The 19,680-nt window shown below is 41.7% G+C and overlaps 1 protein-coding gene across 1 annotated transcript in view; it reads left to right on the top strand.

Moving 5' to 3' along the window:
- The first annotated feature begins 5,332 nt into the window (after nucleotides 1–5,332).
- Nucleotides 5,333–19,680, top strand: part of LOC117416114 (uncharacterized) — a 50,018-nt gene continuing 35,670 nt past the window's right edge. The window contains exons 1-3 of the mRNA XM_034027179.3: nucleotides 5,333–5,383; nucleotides 5,472–5,507; nucleotides 15,214–15,280. Coding sequence (XP_033883070.3) covers nucleotides 5,359–5,383; nucleotides 5,472–5,507; nucleotides 15,214–15,280 — 128 coding nt within the window. The 5' untranslated portion in view covers nucleotides 5,333–5,358. The remainder of the gene's footprint in view (nucleotides 5,384–5,471; nucleotides 5,508–15,213; nucleotides 15,281–19,680) is intronic.

The raw sequence follows: 19,680 nt of genomic DNA, 5'->3' as shown, positions 1-19,680 counted from the left end.
TAACTGTTCATGTTGGTTAAAAGTTAAAAGCGTTTATATATATGTGTGTGTGTGTGCTGCATGAGAGGAGGCTCCTCAGCTGTGCTGATGCACTTAGGGCCCCCCCACCATAGTTGGCCGGGGGGGTGGGGGGGGGGTGGGGGGGAGCAGGCATTTTGTGTTACACCACTGCGCAGAGGGGGCCCATATCTGCTGAATATGTTATTGGGAAGTTCTGTGTAATCAAGTTGGTTATTTGACCACTATTTCAACATCAGTTCTCTGACGCTTGATTACAGCATGACATTACCAGAAGTGATTATAACAGGGTTAATAACTTGGATGTCGGCAAGCCTGAGTGAATGCAAGGCATTACATTGCTGCACTTAGCTTGAATTGTTCTGCATTTGTAATAAACTACAGTGCACTCTGTTTATAAGAATTACTGATATATGAATCAACCGCATATAGTGATCAAAACCACTGGGACAAAATCATTTCTATACTAACCATGCTAAAATACTCCGCTCATAAGAATCACTTTGTGGCAAACTGACTGCATGTAATACAGTACTTGATCAAGTGCAATGACACGCACAGCCATACATCAAAAGAAGAAGAATCGCAAACATTTAATGCAGCAGAAATTGACCTTGAAGGCCATTAGTGAAATTAAGTTGCCGCAAAAAATCCTGTTTAGTAATGTTGAAATGTATCACTACAAAATAGGATTACAATAGTGTGCCTAAAAATCGAATTTATACATATATAGTGGCAGTTCATTCATCTTGAAACTGGTGTGCCCTCTCCTGGTGTATTTCCTGAGGCACAGCTGGAATGTATTAAGAGTTTTTTTTTTTTTTTATCTATGGAAAATTAGTCTACATTGCTACAGACACATGTTTCTTATTGCTAATCCCAGAATAACCAAAGACAAGTGGTTGAAGAATTCAGGTCAAATGTAATACAGTCTTCAAGAAATCCAGCTCTGACTTTTGCTGACTAGACAGGTTGATTCACTTATTGTTCAAACCTGTTTTTTTTTACTAATTTAGTTAAACCACAATGAAAAGATGCTAATTATCTATATACAGCTTAAAGTGTCAATGCAGATGCAAAAAAAAAAAACACAACATGTTAAATGTGTTATATACACTGTCAGGTCACTTTATTAGGACCTGTACCTAATATTGAGTCGGGACAGCATTTGCCCTGAACACTGGCATGGCTGTAGCTTCAAAAGTTAAACAGTATGAATTTGTGTTTCTCTATAAAAAAAAAAGTTTGTTTAATTGTAGTTTGTGATACATATGACAGGTGTTAATCGTTGTAAGGCCACATGCATTTAAAAATAAGGTGACCAGATTTTTAAGTCCTTAAACTAGGACAGTATGGAAACATTGTGAATAACTTCTGACTTCAAGCTACCGGGAAGTTTTTATTTGGCAATGTTTGATATAATATCTTAATAACTATAATAACTGTATCTTCTCTCTTTGATTTCCACTTTTATCTGGCTCTATATCTGCTCTCCTCCAGTGTCCAATCTGCAAACCAGGCCCTTTCTGTATGAAAACATTACATATCTCAATATTTCTATGTATTAAATGGTTACTTCATAGAATCTATTTTTTTCCCCAAAATATTTAATTTCTTACCATATAATATTGAAGAAGTACGTTTTCACTGCGCCTTAAAAACAATGTCCAACAGGCAGTATCGAAAAGGTGCATCAATCTCCATAAATACACAGGTAACAAGACCATCGATAAATGAAAAACAACAGGCTGTATTTATTAATGACAGGCTGAAACACAATGTGCAAGCTGTGTAAAAAGTGCAGACAACATGGTATTTGTTCTGTATATTTTTTTCTACTGCAGTTTCTGCTTGGATCATTAGTGTGCCGTGATTAATAGATACACTTTCTAACTATTGCTATTAAAGGTGATGAAATGTGTGCGATAAATGAAGCCCACTAATCAGCTTTTCTGAGTTTTGTTTAGAAACTGCCCTGCTTGCAGAAACAGAAATTTCTTTCTGAAGTAGTTATTAAGTCTGGTAAATACTAATCCACATAGGCAAACCTTCCCTTTAGTCACATCAAGTGTCATTCTACTATAGTAAGTTAGATGGCAGCCTGGATGAAAATACAATATTTTATTAGCGGCGTGACGATGCTCTGGGAAAAAAAGAAAAACTGGACGAAATGAGCGTCCCAAGAAAGGTTCTGGAGACACTGGGACCAGTAATCCAAAAGTGGGACTGTCCTGTCCAAAATGGGACATCCTGTTACCTTATTTAAAAAAAGGTGCTGGGAAGCCAGTTCCTTTGTTCTTTGTCTACCAGTTTGAAAACTTCAAGACTGTGTGTAGATCCAAGGTGAGTGAATCACATACGCAACCACTGTGTGTATAACCAGGGTCAGGATCCTTTGCACTTAGTAGATGACTTAGTTTAGGGGATTTTTAATCCCAACCTGTGTATATCGGACAGAAGGTTCCAGGGACGGGATCGCCTTTATAGTGGGAGCCAAAGTTTTGGCCGGCTTTTGTTTTATTAGCGGTTTTTACCCACAGTGTTTTGTTTTGTATTTTTGTTACTAACACTTGTGTGTATGTCCTTTCACACTAGGACTACCATTGCCAGTCCCCTAGTGGCAGCCATCTACCACTGCAACTGTATTGCAATATGAAATCAAACCTGCGCATCTGTCAACGTCGCCCCCTTCCGTGTCTCTCTGCTCTCTCCTGCCTGCCAGCGGATACCCACACCCCCGTTACACCCCACAACTCCCACCCATCAATGAGAAACCTTGGTGGATGCAAGGTTACAGCTAATTACGCCAACTTAAATGAAGATAAAAGACCTGTGGTTTAAATAGGAATGCTGATCCAAGGCTTTAAGTTAAGAAATGTATCTAATTTGTTCCGTCGTTTTGCTTCACATGTCGTAGGGTATTTGTGCTGACTTCACTTATTAGATAAATATTGTGCCTAATCATTTATACTTACAATCACCACAGGTAAGTATTTAAAGGAATAAAATGAAGGTTCTTTATTATACACACAGGGATGAGGTCATTACCTCAGGGGAGTGCATAGAACCAATCAATTACAGCATGCACAGACAAGTTTGCTGAGTGTTACAGCAGTGCGCAAATGCATTCAATCTCATCTGAGGAGTGGCGCATCTAATAGTCATTGACTATTTTTGATGACTTTAATAGGCCACAAATGCAATTCATTTAAAATAGTAAGAGGAAGGGAACATATAGCCACAAATGGTAACATGCATTAAACGTTTTATAAGTTGTTTAAGATGCCTAAATAAAGCACACAGTGGTCTAACATTTTCACACAAGTGTCTATTGTATCACTAATTACTGACCGAAAATTGAAAATTGTCACACCCTGAGGTTTTAAAAACGTAAGAACATAAGAAAGTTTACAAACGAGAGGAGGCCATTCGGCCCATCTTGCTTGTTTGGTTGTCAGTAGCTTATTGATCCCAGAATCTCATCAAGCAGCTTCTTGAAGGATCCCAGGGTGTCAGCTTCAACAACATTACTGGGGAGTTGGTTCCAGACCCTCACAATTCTCTGTGTAAAAAAGTGCCTCCTATTTCCTGTTCTGAATGCCCCTTTATCTAATCTCCATTTGTGACCCCTGGTTTCTTTTTTCAGGTCAAAAAAGTCCCCTGGGTTGACATTGTCTATACCTTTTAGGATTTTGAATGCTTGAATCAGATCACCGTGTAGTCTTCTTTGTTCAAGACTGAATAGATTAAATTCTTTTAGCCTGTCTGCATACGACATGTCTTTTAAACCCGGGATAATTCTGGTTGATCTTCTTTGCAGTCTTTCTAGAGCAGCAATATCCTTTTTGTAACGAGGTGACCAGAACTGAACACAATATTCTAGGTGAGGTCTTTCTAATGCATTGTAAAGTTTTAACATTACTTCCCTTGATTTAAATTCAACACTTCTCACAATATATCCGAGCATCTCGTTGGCATTTTTTATAGCTTCCCCACATTGTCTAGATGAAGACATTTCTGAGTCAACATAAACTCCTAGGTCTTTTTCATAGATTCCTTCTTCAATTTCAGTATCTCCCATGCAGGTAGGTATAGAAAGGGTGACTTCATTGCTAAATAGAGTCCAGTACAGCTAGCATAGTTTGGTGATACCTGTTTAATGGTAGCATTAAAATGCAAAAAAGAGAATTAACATCTTCAGAGCTAAAACTTTACATAATGGTTAATAAATAACAATTCTGGAGGTGTTCGAATGAATTTGCACATCTGTTCCTTCTATTGTTTATAGAGTTACAAATATGCATGTGAGTGGGTGAGTGGTGACATAACTGCCCTCTCACTGACCCAATATCTAATAAAATCACACGGTGTGGTGTGGACCTGCTTCCCCTCATCACACTACAGCGCACCCTACTGGCCCGTCACCTGGTGAGCTCAAGCAGACAGCTGCAGGGATGACCTTTCTCAGGCTCCATGACCAAGCCAGTTGCCACACCCTACAGCTATGGCCAAAGGTTTTGCATCACCCTATACAATAAACAAATGTTGCTTTATAAAGTCGAATGAAACCTGCTGAATAATGTTACATTAACATATTGCATTACATACCGCTTTGTAGTTTTCCATATACTTAACAAAAAAACAGACAAACATGAAATCGAACATGAAATTCTGTACTACTTTTGCTGTTTCCAGTAGACTTTTGAGTTAACTTTTTATAGTTTGTTTTATTACATCATGTTAGATAAAAGATCTAAATGATGTACATATAGTTTTTTTTTTTATTTCATTATGTCTCAGTCCTAAAATTCTATAAGGTGATGCAAAACTTTTGTACATAGCTGTAGGGTGTAAAGAGCCAGCTAGTGTTGTAGTGGAATCAGAGGCTCGTCTGAGCTGTGTGGGGAAATGTTGCAATGTTAGGACATTCTAAATTGGTGGGGGAAATCTTGGCTAAAATCCACTGTTTAATTACATCTACTGTATTTTCATTGACAGCTATGTCACTGTGCCAAATAACTAATTTTAAAATGTTGCATGATCCCACAAGTACTCCCATACAAACCAAAATAATTTCACTGCAATGATGTAACCACGATGCAATTCACAACCTAAAATTAGTAACTTTAAATTATGTAATCGATCAACAGCTTTAAACTGACTGCCAGGACAACCTAGCTGGGTACAAGGAAATAAAGATTTTTTGAAAAGGGTCAATAGGAATGGTTTGATCTTCAAATGTTGTCACAGGATATGACATCAGACAGCCACCCATTTGTAGGTGTATAAAAGACATGTGATGCCAGTTTTTATCATTTGCTGTGAGTGCATTTTGAAAATATGTCAAACATATTATTTTTCTTTGGTAAGCATGCATTTACTATTACTACATATCACATTATTTTATGGTAATATATTATTTTTGAGATTCTTTTTAAAATATTGTCTTTCAGTGGTGCTTCCAATTCTTGGAGTAACACCTTCCAATGGTAAGTTTTTATTTCATATCTATCTATCTATATATATATATCTATCTATCTATCTATATCTATCTATATATATATATATATATATATATATATATATATATATATATATATATATATATATATATTATAATGTTTTCTGTAATACTGTTAATGCACTTGAATAACTTTTAGACCTCTTGGTATTGTTGATCTCAGTACTGAAACATACCAGTGAATCCACTGAAATGAATGAAAATGTAAATGTTTTCACTAATTTGAAGAAAAATGTAATGTATTAAATTAGAGTTTTGTCAGTATTATATTCATCAATCCTTTCTCTACAGATACTTTTACCGCAAATGGCTTCAATTGTAGCTTTTTATAAAATAAAAAAGACAATTCAGTATAACAGCAGACAAAGAGGGTCACCCAGGCACAAATGCAACTTACAAACTGAATTTAGAGATTTATTTTTTAATAAAGGTTTTCCAGACCACCTACAGCTACTGGCCAAAGGTTTTGCATCACCTCTAGAATGAACTAATGTTCCTTGATAAATTCGAAAGAAACATGTTGAATAATGTTAACATACTGCTTTGTAGTTTTCAATATACTGACAACAATTTAAAAATGTTACATTTTGAAATCTAACATGCAATACTGGTAGACTTTTGCAATATCATTTTGTAGTTTCTTTGATTACATGATGTTAAATAAAATAAATTTTGTCTCAATCCTAAAATTCTAGGTGATGCAAAACTTTTGGCCATAGCTGTACTCCTTATAGTAAACTATTTAGACTACTCCAAAGTGTAATTTGTTAATTTGTCCCAAAAGTTAAAAAAAAAAGTTCTCAAAAGAGAAACAGACAACCTGATTGTAAAATGTTTTAAATGAAATACCTAACCTGACTTTTTTTCTAGAAAATAGAACAGGTGTGTTTTCTTAAAAACAAATGGGTAATTTACACTTTGAAGTAAACAGGTTTGAAAGTCATTCCTATTGTTTCTGCAATATATATATATATATATATATATATATATATATATATATATATATATATACTGCATATATATACATATTCCCTTTAGTCACTGCGTGTATAAATGTGCCATGTTAAGTTTAGCTATGTATCTATTTAATAATAATGCATAATGTTTTTTCATAGTTTTGGCAGGGCAGCTTCCAAACTCCATAGACTTCACACAAACTGTTTAAACATTTCTAAAAATGAAACCGTGACCAATGGCTGAAACACTGTTTCCTTCATGTGGGTTGTTTAAAGTTTAGTTGAAGCTTAATTGCTGTAAAATGTTTACTCAATCCAATCTGGTTTAGCACCAGCTGTCTGCTTATGGTAAACATGGCTTCAGAAGTATGTTTCAACACCAATAATTTGGAAGCTTGTATAGTTTTGTATAGTTTATTTGTAAAATATGAATGAAAAATCCAACTACTTGACTTGCTGAAAAATCAAACACTCCTTCAGAATGTACTATTCTTTGCCAGTTAACTCGTGCCTGGTTAACAATGGCCACTAGAGGGACCCTGGAATGCATACATTCAGCACTTACATATCCGACCCTATAAAAGTTTGACTTCAGGAACAGTTAAACGCAGGTGACTCATATCTGATTATTTCATTTTGGCCCGTTCCAACCCTTGTCTGTTTTTCAGGGAACACAAAAAATATTGAATTGCATACCAATTTGTCGTTTTCCATATCCAAAAACTGACAGAAATTAAAAAATGTGACATGAAATATTGTACAACTATTATGGCTTCCGGTAGACTTTTGCAAGATCATTTTGTAGTTTATTTGATTACATGATGTAAATAAAAGATCTAAATAATGCTCATGTAGTTTTTTTTCCCTTTTAATTACAGCTCAACGGTTCTATGTGAAAATATAATATGGTGGTGGTTCTCTCAGGTTGACCTTTTCACAAGTCTATTGTAATTCTTAATCTGCGAATAAACTAGGTATTTTTCAGATTTCCACATAGAGAAAAGTTTGGGAGCAAGAAGAGACAATAGTCCCTTCTTAGCTTATTGTTTCCCCTTGCTAGGGAGATCTAATTTAATAGGATAGAATCTAGTTGTCCCCAGTGTTTTACATAGATGCTACTATTTCACCTGGTAGGCAACTCCATGCAATTATAACACTCTGTGTAAAAAAGTGTTTCTTACCTTCTGTTTTAAACTTTCTTGGCTTCTGTCCATGCCTTCTTGTTTTACAATATGTGATAAATGTGAAGTAGTGACTTGGGTTTGCTGCATCTACAATAAGCCTCCAATTAAGTCCCAAGATGATTTAATTTAGAAATACTAAATTAAGTTTTGACAAGAAGTCTTATGAAGCTTAACGTTTTGGCGTCATGCCAGATATCTCACATACCTCCTTTCAACAAAGCTGTTTTATTCCCAAACAGCAGACAAGAGAGCATAGTTCCCTGTCTTTTGTGTCTGCTAATATTTTGAAACTCTTGGCATGGTTTTAAAGAACCACCTCCCTCATAAACAATCAGAAAGGTGCATGCTAAAACAAACCCACAGCGTTAAAGTTCAGAATCAAAATCCTAAAAGGTATTGACAATGTCGACCCAAGGGACTTTTTCAACCTGAAAAAAGAAACAAGGACCAGGGGTCACAAATGGAGATTAGATAAAGGGGCATTCAGAACAGAAAATAGGAGGCACTTTTTTACACAGAGAATTGTGAGTGTCTGGAACCAACTCCCCAGTAATGTTGTTGAAGCTGACACCCTGGGATCCTTCAAAAAGCTGCTTGATGAGATTCTGGGATCAATAAGCTACTAACAACCAAATGAGCAAGATGGGCCGAATGGCCTCCTCTTGTTTGTAAACTTTCTTATGTTCTTAAAGCTGTCTAGTGCCTTGTGAGTTCTAATAAGTCCATTTGAACTAATCATGGGGAAATACACAGCTACAGCCAAAAGCTTTGCATTACCTAGACTTTTAGGATTGATACATAAAAAAAATATATATTAAAAAAGCTGTATGAACAGAATTTAGATATTGTATTTAACATCATGTAATCAAAGAAATTACAAAATGATATCGCAAAAGTCTACCGGAAGCTATAATAATAGTACAGTATTTCATGTTAGATTACGAAATCTCAGTGGTATGTAATTCAATATGTTAACATTACATTATTCAGCAGGTCTGATTCGACTTTATAAAGCTAAATGAGTTAATTTTTAAGGGGGATGCAAAACTTTTGGCCATAGCTGTAGAATTCTAACACACCGAAACAGACCTGTCACAGTTATTTTAAGGCATTCTGCCTTAATTTTAGGCATCTTACTGCTTGAACCAAGGAAATGTATTTTAATGGAGTCACCAGCAAATTGTACAAGCTACCTGGTATTTTTGGAAAAGAATAGGGGACCTAGCACCAACCTCTATGGCACTCTACTAGAAGTTACTTCACACTCTTCTGTTTTACCCCATTGTGTAAATTGTATTGATTACTTCTGAATACTTTCTTGACTGGAGGCTTGTTCGCGGGATTTAAAGCTATATTACAGTTAAGATACTGTAACGGGCACGGCTGGACTGACTCGCCGTTGCCACCTGTCGGCGAATAGGGCGCTGTGCCCGGAGCCAGTCCCCTACATTTGGTTAATGTGCAGCAGAGGATGCTGGGAGTACGAACTATGGTAGGGGAGAAACGGAATTATTGTTGTTGTGTTTATTTGTTTGTTATTGTAAAAGTTCCAGTACTGTTCTATGCATTTCCCTGTAATTGTTATTACCCTTCCGGTGTTGTTTGTTAAGTATGTGAATGTCACCCTGAGAGGCAGAGTAGTGCTCTGGGGTGGGGAAGGGCTGTGTGTGCGTGTTTGGTTGGTTGGCGCTGACTTGCTGTTAGCTGCTTAATAAACTGCATTACCTAAAAGAGCTATTGTGTGTGTGTCTCCATTAATCCCTGTGCTCGCTACACTGGTGTCAGAAGCGGGATGGATGACACGCACGTAATCCGCAGCTGGAAGATGGACGAAGAGTTCCAGAGGATGGAGCAACAGATCGCCCAGCTGACGGGACAGATGCAGAACACCCAGCGGCGACGCGGAGAAGCAAGACTCGCGCTTCAGAAGACCCACGGCGGCGAACTCTTGCTGCAGCAGAAAGAACCTGGCAGCCAAGTGCGCCACCTCCGGAGAGACGCCGAAGACGGCAACCAGGCGGGATGCCTCGGGAGCAGCAGCCTAGACGAGGCTAGCTGAGCGGGCTACTCCAGGAGAGGCTGCGAGCACGCCGGTGGTGGGGAAGAGGACGGCCGAGAACAGAACCAAAGTGGTGTGAACCCTTAACAGCCTGGGTGGCCCCAGCCCCCTGCCTCGGTGGAACCACCGCAGCCTGCCAACAAGAGTGCTGTCAAGGCAGGCCGCTATGACGGGACTGCGCCCTGGGAAGCCTACCAAGCAAAGTTCCGCCTCGCAGCCTTGGCAAACAATTGGAGAATAGAAGAACAGGCGGGGCAGCTGGCGGCAGCACTGGAAGGGAAGGCGATGCAAGCATTGCTCGATTTAGACTTCCGTGTGACTTCCATACCCTATCCACGGCTCTCCAGCGCCGCTTTGGACAAGTGGAGTCATCCGTCAGCCTGCGCAATCGCCTCACCACGCGCAAGAGAGCCAGTGGCGAGAAACTCGGGATACTGGCCGCGGACACTAAATACTTGGCACGGAGGGGGTATCCTGGTTTACCTCCGGCTGTACAAGAAGACCTGGCGATGGAGGCATTCATCCGTGGCCTGAACCCCACCGCGCTCAGACAACAGGTTCAGCTCGTTGCCCCAACCTCCCTAGAGCAGGCTTTAACCCATGCCCTAAGGATTGAGGCCGTGCTCGAGGAGGGCGAGCGAGTCCGGATCCCCAAAGTCTGCGCGGTCAGAGGAAAGGAAGATAGCGATGGAGACGAGGATACCGCCGCTGTCAGGCAGACCACTCCTGTAAGGCGCTGCTGGAACTGCAGAAGCCCGGGTCACCTGCATGCACAATGCCGCAGCCGCCGTCACCCAGTACCGTCTGAACAAGAGACGTCGTCGGCGGGAAACGAAAAAGGAGCGGCGGGGGACCGCCGCTCCTTCACCTTCCTTCCCCCACCCATAGAGACAATGAGAACGACTTGGTGGCAATGGTGGGCCGTGTTGGCCAGGGCAACAGTCTGCATGCACCCTGCCTCCTAAATGGGGTGCAGTGCAAGGCCTTGGTCGACACGGGCTCCACCATCTCCATCCTGCGGCCCGGGGTCCTCCCCAGAGAAAGTGACGGATGGCTGGGAGGCTGGACGCCCACCAAGGTTCGCCTCCGCACTGTCACCGGCCAGGTCGCGTCCATGCTGGGACGACGGCGTCTGGAGATCCAGCTCGGAGACTGCACGATCCAACACGAATTCTGGCTGGCGGAGATACAGGATCGCTGCATTCTGGGCCTGGACCTCCTGAACAAAGTAGGAGCTACCATCGACTTGGCTGAGTGAACCCTGTGCCTTGGCCAGAGCCAACTGCGCCTGATTCCGGGTCGGGAGAAGGAAGGGGAGCAACGCCGCACCAGAACCACCGTGCGGCATAGCCAGACGAGGGAGGTTCGTCGGACGCGGGGGGGCAGGACCCGGCCTCTCCCAGAAGCAGAGGACAGGACATCGGCGACAGAGTTTGCAAGGGCTTCAACTGTCTCCGCCCCCTCCCCTGCAGAACTTTCACCGCCCCCTGCAACCACATCCGGTGGAACACAGGACTGCAGGACAACTGATGCGGTGAAAGCGCTGTGGCAGAGGAGTAAGGAGGGTCTATCTCAGGGCCAGCGGGACCAGTTATGGGAACTATTAAGGGGGTACTTGGACATTTTTGCTGCAAACATAGAGGACTGTGGGCGGACAGGATTAGTTCAGCACAGCATTAACACGGGAGACGCGGCTCCGATCCGGGAGCGGCCACGGCGGCTACCCTTGGCAAAGCGGGAAGCGGCCGAGGGCATGATTCTGGAAATGGCCGCTGCCGGGGTAATTGAACCGTCGGCTAGCCCCTGGGCCGCGCCAGCCCAGCTGGTAAAAAAGAAAGACGGGTCAATGCGGTTCTGTGTGGATTATCGCAAACTGAATGCAGTGACCCACAAGGACTTGTACCCCATCCCCAGAATCGATGAAGCTCTGGACTACATCGCGGGCTCCCGCTGGTTCAGCTCCCTCGACCTGCGCAGTGGATACTGGCAGGTTGAGCTGGCCCCTGAGGCATGACAGAAAACTGCATTCTCCATTGGCCAGGGGCTGTGGCAGTTTTCAGTGATGCCCTTTGGACTGTGCAATGCCCCAGCAACGTTCGAGCACCTGATGGAGCGGGTGCTCGCCGGAGTTCCACGGACCCATTGTGTTGTGTACCTGGATGACTTACTGGTGCACGCCACAACCTTTTCGGCGGCACTGCAGAACTTGCGGACTGTGTTCGAGCGCATCCGTGGAGCTGGTTTGAAACTCCACCCTGGGAAGTGCAACCTGCTGAGAAGAGAAACACACTTCCTCGGACACGTTGTCGGGGCAGACGGCATTGCCACAGACCCTGCTAAAGTGACTGCTGTAAAGGACTGGCCGGTCCCCAGGACTGTGACGGAGGTGCGTAGCATTCTGGGCCTGGCGTCTTATTACCGCCGCTTTGTGAAGGACTTTGCTCAGTTCGCCAGGCCCCTGCACCGCCTGACCGAGAAAGGGGGCTGGTTCAGCTGGGACACCGACTGCGCAGCTGCCTTTGGGGAATTGCGAGAGGCCCTTGTGAAGGCCCCAGTCTTGGAGTTCCCTGATCCCCAAAAACCGTTCATCATGGACACGGACGCGAGCGATGTGGGGATCGGAGCAGTGCTAGCCCAGGAAGGCCCGGACGGGGAACAAGTGGTTGCGTACTACAGCCAAGCTCTTAGTAAAACAGAGCGGAACTATGTGACTCGCCGGGAACTGTTGGCTGTAGTACGGGCCGTGCACCACTTCCGTCCCTATCTCTACGGGCGAAGATTCAAGCTGCACACGGATCATGCCTCCCTGCGGTGGCTGCTCAACTTCCACGAGCCCGAAGGACAGGTGGCTCGCTGGATAGAGACACTGCAAGGGTATGACTACTCCGTCCAGCACCGGGCTGGCCGCCTACACAATAATGCAGATGCCCTGTCCCATCGCCCCTGCTTCTCTGAGGACTGTAAGCACTGCCATCGGATAGAGGAGCGAGAGGCACAGCGGTCCTTGGAGGAGCGAGTAAGTGCTGCCACTGTAGCTGTGGAGACCCCCCTTGAGTTGCCAGCTGGGGAGATCCAGCGTCAGCAGGGTCTGGATGCTGAGCTGGCACCGCTGATCCGCTGGTTATCGGCGGGTCAGCGCCCAGCCAGACATGCGGTGTCAGCCCTCTCCCCGGAGGTAAAAGCGCTGTTGGCGCAATGGGAATGTTTGAGCCTCCGGGAAAGTGTGCTGTACCGTGCCTGGACAGACCCTGCGACAGGGTGCAAGCGGTGGTTCCTCAAGCTCTCCGAGAGACCGTCCTGCCAGCCGTGCATGGCGGACCAGCCACTGGACACTTCGGCGTTGCCAAGACTCTGGGTCGGCTTCGGGAGCAGTTCTACTGGGGACGGTGCCGACGTGATGTGGAGACTTATGTGCGACGCTGTGACCAGTGCACCACCCGGAAGGGCCCCTTGGACCGCTCTCATGCCCCGCTCCAGCAGTACCAGGTGGGGGCACCATTAGAGCGCGTCGGTGTGGACATCTTAGGGCCGTTTCCACGGACGGAGGGGGGCAACCGGTACGTCCTGGTGGCCATGGATTACTTTACTAAATGGCCTGAGGCGTACGCAGTCCCCGATCAGAGCGCGACTACCTGCGCGGAGGCACTGCTGGAAGGCATGTTCTGTCGGTTTGGGGTTCCCGAGGAGCTACACAGTGACCAGGGGCGTAACTTTGAAGCGCAGGTGTTTGGTGAGGTGTGCAGGCGGCTGGGTATTAAGAAAACCAGGACGACCCCACTACACCCACAGAGCGATGGATTGGTGGAGCGGTTTAACCGCACCCTTGCCACCCAGCTGACCATGTGGACCTCCCAGCGTGACTGGGATCAATGCTTGCCCTTGGTCCTAATGGCCTACCGGACTGCAGTGCATGAATCTACAGGGTGCACGCCAGCGGCTCTTATGTTTGGGAGAGAGCTCCGCACCCCAGTGGACCTTGTGTTCGGCCGGCCACCTCAGCTCCACACTCCGGAACCTGTCGGCCCGGAATACCTCCAGCAGCTACAGGACCGATTGGACTCTCTGACTTTGTGAGACATTAAGTGTTGGGCCGACGGGACGTTCGGCCCTAAGATGGGGGCTGTGTAACGGGCACGGCTGGACTGACTCGCCGTTGCCACCTGTCGGCGAATAGGGCGCTGTGCCCGGAGCCAGTCCCCTACATTTGGTTAATGTGCAGCAGAGGATGCTGGGAGTACGAACTATGGTAGGGGAGAAACGGAATTATTGTTGTTGTGTTTATTTGTTTGTTATTGTAAAAGTTCCAGTACTGTTCTATGCATTTCCCTGTAATTGTTATTACCCTTCCGGTGTTGTTTGTTAAGTATGTGAATGTCACCCTGAGAGGCAGAGTAGTGCTCTGGGGTGGGGAAGGGCTGTGTGTGCGTGTTTGGTTGGTTGGCGCCGACTTGCTGTTAGCTGCTTAATAAACTGCATTACCTAAAAGAGCTATTGTGTGCGTGTCTCCATTAATCCCTGTGCTCGCTACAATACGTAGGATTTAAAACAGAATTGCAAATTGTGTCGAAATGTAAAAAAAATGCCTAAACACAAAAAACCCAGAAGAATGTGTCCATGACCACAGGGATTTCGTTGTGGAAGACAACAAAGGAAAGAAGGTACAGAGTGTGGTATTGTACAGTTACTACTTTGTGACAGAAAAAAACAAGCATTTTGTAAAGTACTGTAACAGAAAACAATAATTTCATACAGTACATAAAAATCGAAAGCTCTGAAAAAACGATTTACATAAAAATCGAAAATAGCTCATAATAAGCACCAAAAAAATGTAATTAATAAAAAACTAAAAACATACGTCATAAATATAATACATTTAATTCGCGTTGTACAGTTATTGGTTGTGAGAGTTCTGTACGTCACTGTCCCTGTGTATCTTTGTTCTCATTGTTACCTCTTGGAGGTTTGCAATAAACGAGCACACCACAGCATTGATCCCAAGTGTCCCACTGCTGCGAGATTGTCTTGGACGGCTCTCTGTTTGTTTCTCCATTTCACGGCAGAAATTAAAAGGAATTTCCAATGCGTTTTAAAGTTTTGAGTATGACAAGTCTTATGAAAATGCAAAAAAAAAAAAAAAAACAAAAAAAAAAATGTTCGCCATTACACAATTTGTCACGCGTACCCCAGTACTGCAGTATGTTTTTACTGTATAAATAATAATTTCATGTATCCCTATGATGGTACTTGTCATGCTGAAGGAATAGTGGATGGTCTGTAGTTTCACTGCTCTTCTCCTGCAATGCCTATTTTGTTCAGTTGGATTTAACCACTCTCACTGTGTTGAACTCTCATCTATGCTTATATGTCATCATACTCCTTGATAATCCACATATTTAGGTATTTCTGAAGACATGACAAGCAGATGAACTTGCTGCTACCAGTTTTTCCATGCTTTTTTTTTGTCTTTGTTTGTAGGTGATCAGTGCCATCATGGACATCAACCAACAAACATGAGGGACTGTAGAGGAAAGCAATATAACATGTAAGGCTCTTTCTGTCACATGGTTATGAAACAATTTATTATTTTGACTAATTCCAATTTTTTTTTTCAAGAAAACAAACCTCTATCTGGTAAATTAGGCAGGCCTTTCCCACTCAAAATGCACAAGGATAGAATGTGTAAAAACGGTGTATTTAAATAACAATAGAAAATACACTCATAGGTTCATATGTGTCAAAACTGCCTCTTTAAGAATTAGAGTAGGCAGGCCAAGTTTAGAGTCAAAGGGTTGGAATGAGGAAGCGTTTTTCAATGACAGAGAGAAAGCGGATTTAAGGTAGGCCATAAAGAAAGCCTGCAAAGGGTGAGTTGGACATTTTTATGTTCTTGTTATCTTACTGTGAGCCCAAAAAATGAGTTTATTGTTTATAAACCTGTTATTTTACTGTGATTAAGTACAGCTTTACTATGTGAATAGTATAAAAAGTGTGATATGCATCAACACTGTTCTCCTGAATGGTACAGATAAGAGGACCAGATTTTTAAAAAACTTCCAACTTCCAAGCTATGGGAAAGCTCTAGGGATTGTATTTTCACTTTGGGAATGTTTCAAAGTGAATGCAGAGACTCATGGTGATATTCAGAGTGGAATCATTTACTTTAAAAAAAACTGTGTGAATTAATTATGTAAGTCTTTGTGATTTCATTTCTACACAACAAGTATAGTTATAACATTACACAGTAACAATTTAACAATAACAAATTCTGAGATTCTCAATTCAAAATATTGAATTGCTAATTGTGCAAATCTAGTCCCTTTTCTGCCTAAGAAACTGCATCTCTCTTTGATTTACACTTTCCATCTTGCTCCAGTGTCCAGTTTGCAAACCAGGCAATTCCTGTATGGAAACATTCCATATCTCAACATTTCTATTTATTAAATGGTTACTTTATAGAATCTATTTGTTTCAAAATATTGAATTTCCCTATTGCAGCTTCTGCTTGGGTCATTAGTGTGCCATGATTAATAGATACTAGGGACATTTTTCAGCCACTTTCTACTATTAAACAATTACTGTTAAAGGTGATGAAATGTGCTAAATATCTTTTGACTGTGTGCAATAAATGAAGCCCACTGCATCACCCATAAGCTTGCCCACTTTTTCATAAATAGTTAGCTTTTGTGAGTTATGTTTAGAGGCTGCCCAGATTGCAGAAACAGGAATTTCCTTCTGAGTAGTTATTAAGTATGGTAAATAGTATCCATGTAGGCAAACCTTTTAAGTTTCTCTGTATAGTTGTATTCCCAAATTCCCCCTTTAACATGCTGTAAGCTGATTGGATCACTTAAAACGGAGAGGAACCCATTAAAAAAAGAGTTAATTGCATGATGAAATTTCCTGCCAATTCCATTGTTTTCAATCTACGCAGTTTTTGGTACCAATCAATGATCATGTGAAAGTGTCTTCCGACAATCTGACTATGCATTTAACGAAGGCTCATTTCTTTGCTGATCTTGGCTGGAGTTTATTTTTTCTGAGTCAACAGTATAGGCCGAGATATGTTTCAAGCTGTAATAAGATTAAATCATTCCTTTTCTGATCAAATGAAATATTGTCTCTTCTTTACTTACAAAGGAACACTATGTAATCTTCCTAATATAAGCATAAGAATTAGGCTTTGTAAAATACACAGAGACATTTTAACATTTCTTGGTATTGAAAAACCGCAGGCAAGGCAGAAAATGTCATCATACAATTTTTTCAAGATTTTGACAGGTTCCTTTCCGTTTTAAGTGATACCTGTTGGTTAAAACGTGTTTAAAAGGACATTTGGAAATAAAACTATTTGGAGAAACTTAAAAGTTTCTTGACCTTTCCCTTTGCCGACCTTTGTCTCTTTTGCTGAAGGATTTTTATCAATGTGTTTTTCTTCTATTAACTAACAGCTGTGATAAAGTAAAATAGTTATAAAATAACTTATATAGCTATCAACATTTATAAATATCAAGAAATGAGTGGATATAAGCAGATACTATTTCATGAACTAAATGTATCAGGAACATTTTTTTTCCTTATTACAAATAATAATAATGGAATGAATAACTAATATTTTATTTATAAATGTTTATTTTGAGAACATAATCCAGAGTAGTGTCCATTATTGCTTATAAAGACCCTGAGAATAAACGTGTGTTATGTCAGTGCAATCACTCACGTGAAACAATGTCATGTATTTTGCCCACACATCTCTAAGCAGAACACTAAAAAATACACTAATAAAACAAAAACACTAAAAAATACTTAACTTAAAAAAAAACAACATACAATATATATACACACACAAACACACACACACACACACATATATACAGTGCCTTGCGAAAGTATTCGGCCCCCTTGAACTTTGCGACCTTTTGCCACATTTCAGGCTTCAAACATAAAGATATGAAACTGTAATTTTTTGTGAAGAATCAACAACAAGTGGGACACAATCATGAAGTGGAACGAAATTTATTGGATATTTCAAACTTTTTTAACAAATAAAAAACTGAAAAATTGGGCGTGCAAAATTATTCAGCCCCTTTACTTTCAGTGCAGCAAACTCTCTCCAGAAGTTCAGTGAGGATCTCTGAATGATCCAATGTTGACCTAAATGACTAATGATGATAAATAGAATCCACCTGTGTGTAATCAAGTCTCCGTATAAATGCACCTGCACTGTGATAGTCTCAGAGGTCCGTTTAAAGCGCAGAGAGCATCATGAAGAACAAGGAACACACCAGGCAGGTCCGAGATACTGTTGTGGAGAAGTTTAAAGCCGGATTTGGATACAAAAAGATTTCCCAAGCTTTAAACATCCCAAGGAGCACTGTGCAAGCGATAATATTGAAATGGAAGGAGTATCAGACCACTGCAAATCTACCAAGACCTGGCCGTCCCTCTAAACTTTCAGCTCATACAAGGAGAAGACTGATCAGAGATGCAGCCAAGAGGCCCATGATCACTCTGGATGAACTGCAGAGATCTACAGCTGAGGTGGGAGACTCTGTCCATAGGACAACAATCAGTCGTATACTGCACAAATCTGGCCTTTATGGAAGAGTGGCAAGAAGAAAGCCATTTCTTAAAGATATCCATAAAAAGTGTCGTTTACAGTTTGCCACAAGCCACCTGGGAGACACACCAAACATGTGGAAGAAGGTGCTCTGGTCAGATGAAACCAAAATCGAACTTTTTGGCAACAATGCAAAACGTTATGTTTGGCGTAAAAGCAACACAGCTCATCACCCTGAACACACCATCCCCACTGTCAAACATGGTGGTGGCAGCATCATGGTTTGGGCCTGCTTTTCTTCAGCAGGGACAGGGAAGATGGTTAAAATTGATGGGAAGATGGATGGAGCCAAATACAGGACCATTCTGGAAGAATGGTGGAGTCTGCAAAAGACCTGAGACTGGGACGGAGATTTGTCTTCCAACAAGACAATGATCCAAAACATAAAGCAAAATCTACAATGGAATGGTTCACAAATAAACATATCCAGGTGTTAGAATGGCCAAGTCAAAGTCCAGACCTGAATCCAATCGAGAATCTGTGGAAAGGACTGAAAACTGCTGTTCACAAATGCTCTCCATCCAACCTCACTGAGCTCGAGCTGTTTTGCAAGGAGGAATGGGCAAAAATTTCAGTCTCTCGATGTGCAAAACTGATAGAGACATACCCCAAGCGACTTACAGCTGTAATCGCAGCAAAAGGTGGCGCTACAAAGTATTAACTTAAGGGGGCTGAATAATTTTGCACGCCCAATTTTTCAGTTTTTTATTTGTTAAAAAAGTTTGAAATATCCAATAAATTTCGTTCCACTTCATGATTGTGTCCCACTTGTTGTTGATTCTTCACAAAAAATTACAGTTTCATATCTTTATGTTTGAAGCCTGAAATGTGGCAAAAGGTCGCAAAGTTCAAGGGGGCCGAATACTTTCGCAAGGCACTGTATATATACACACACACACACACATATATTATTATTATTATTATTATTATTATTATTATTATTATTTATTTTCTTAGCAGACGCCCTTATCCAGGGTGACTTACAATTGTTACAAGATATCATATTATACACATTATACATTATTTCACATTATACAGATATCATATTATTTTTACATACAATTACCCATTTATACAGTTGGGTTTTTACTGGAGCAATCTAGGTAAAGTACCTTGCTCAAGGGTATATATATGGGGTTTCTGAAGTACTTTATAATGTTCACCAGAGTGTTCTGAAAAAAGGACACCATTTCCAAGATGCTACTGTAAAAAAAATATTAGTGAATTTTTATAGGAAGAGTCAAATACAGCCAAAAAACGCCTGGTCCTGGGGGAGCATCCCACTGAAAAATGCTTGGTCCTGAAAGGGTTACATTAGATACCCC

This window comes from Acipenser ruthenus, chromosome 7, assembly GCF_902713425.1.
Source record: "Acipenser ruthenus chromosome 7, fAciRut3.2 maternal haplotype, whole genome shotgun sequence".
In the NCBI taxonomy this organism is placed as follows: domain Eukaryota; kingdom Metazoa; phylum Chordata; class Actinopteri; order Acipenseriformes; family Acipenseridae; genus Acipenser; species Acipenser ruthenus.
The sequence above is the reverse complement of the archived record's forward strand: the minus strand, read 5'-3'. Positions and strand labels throughout refer to the sequence as shown.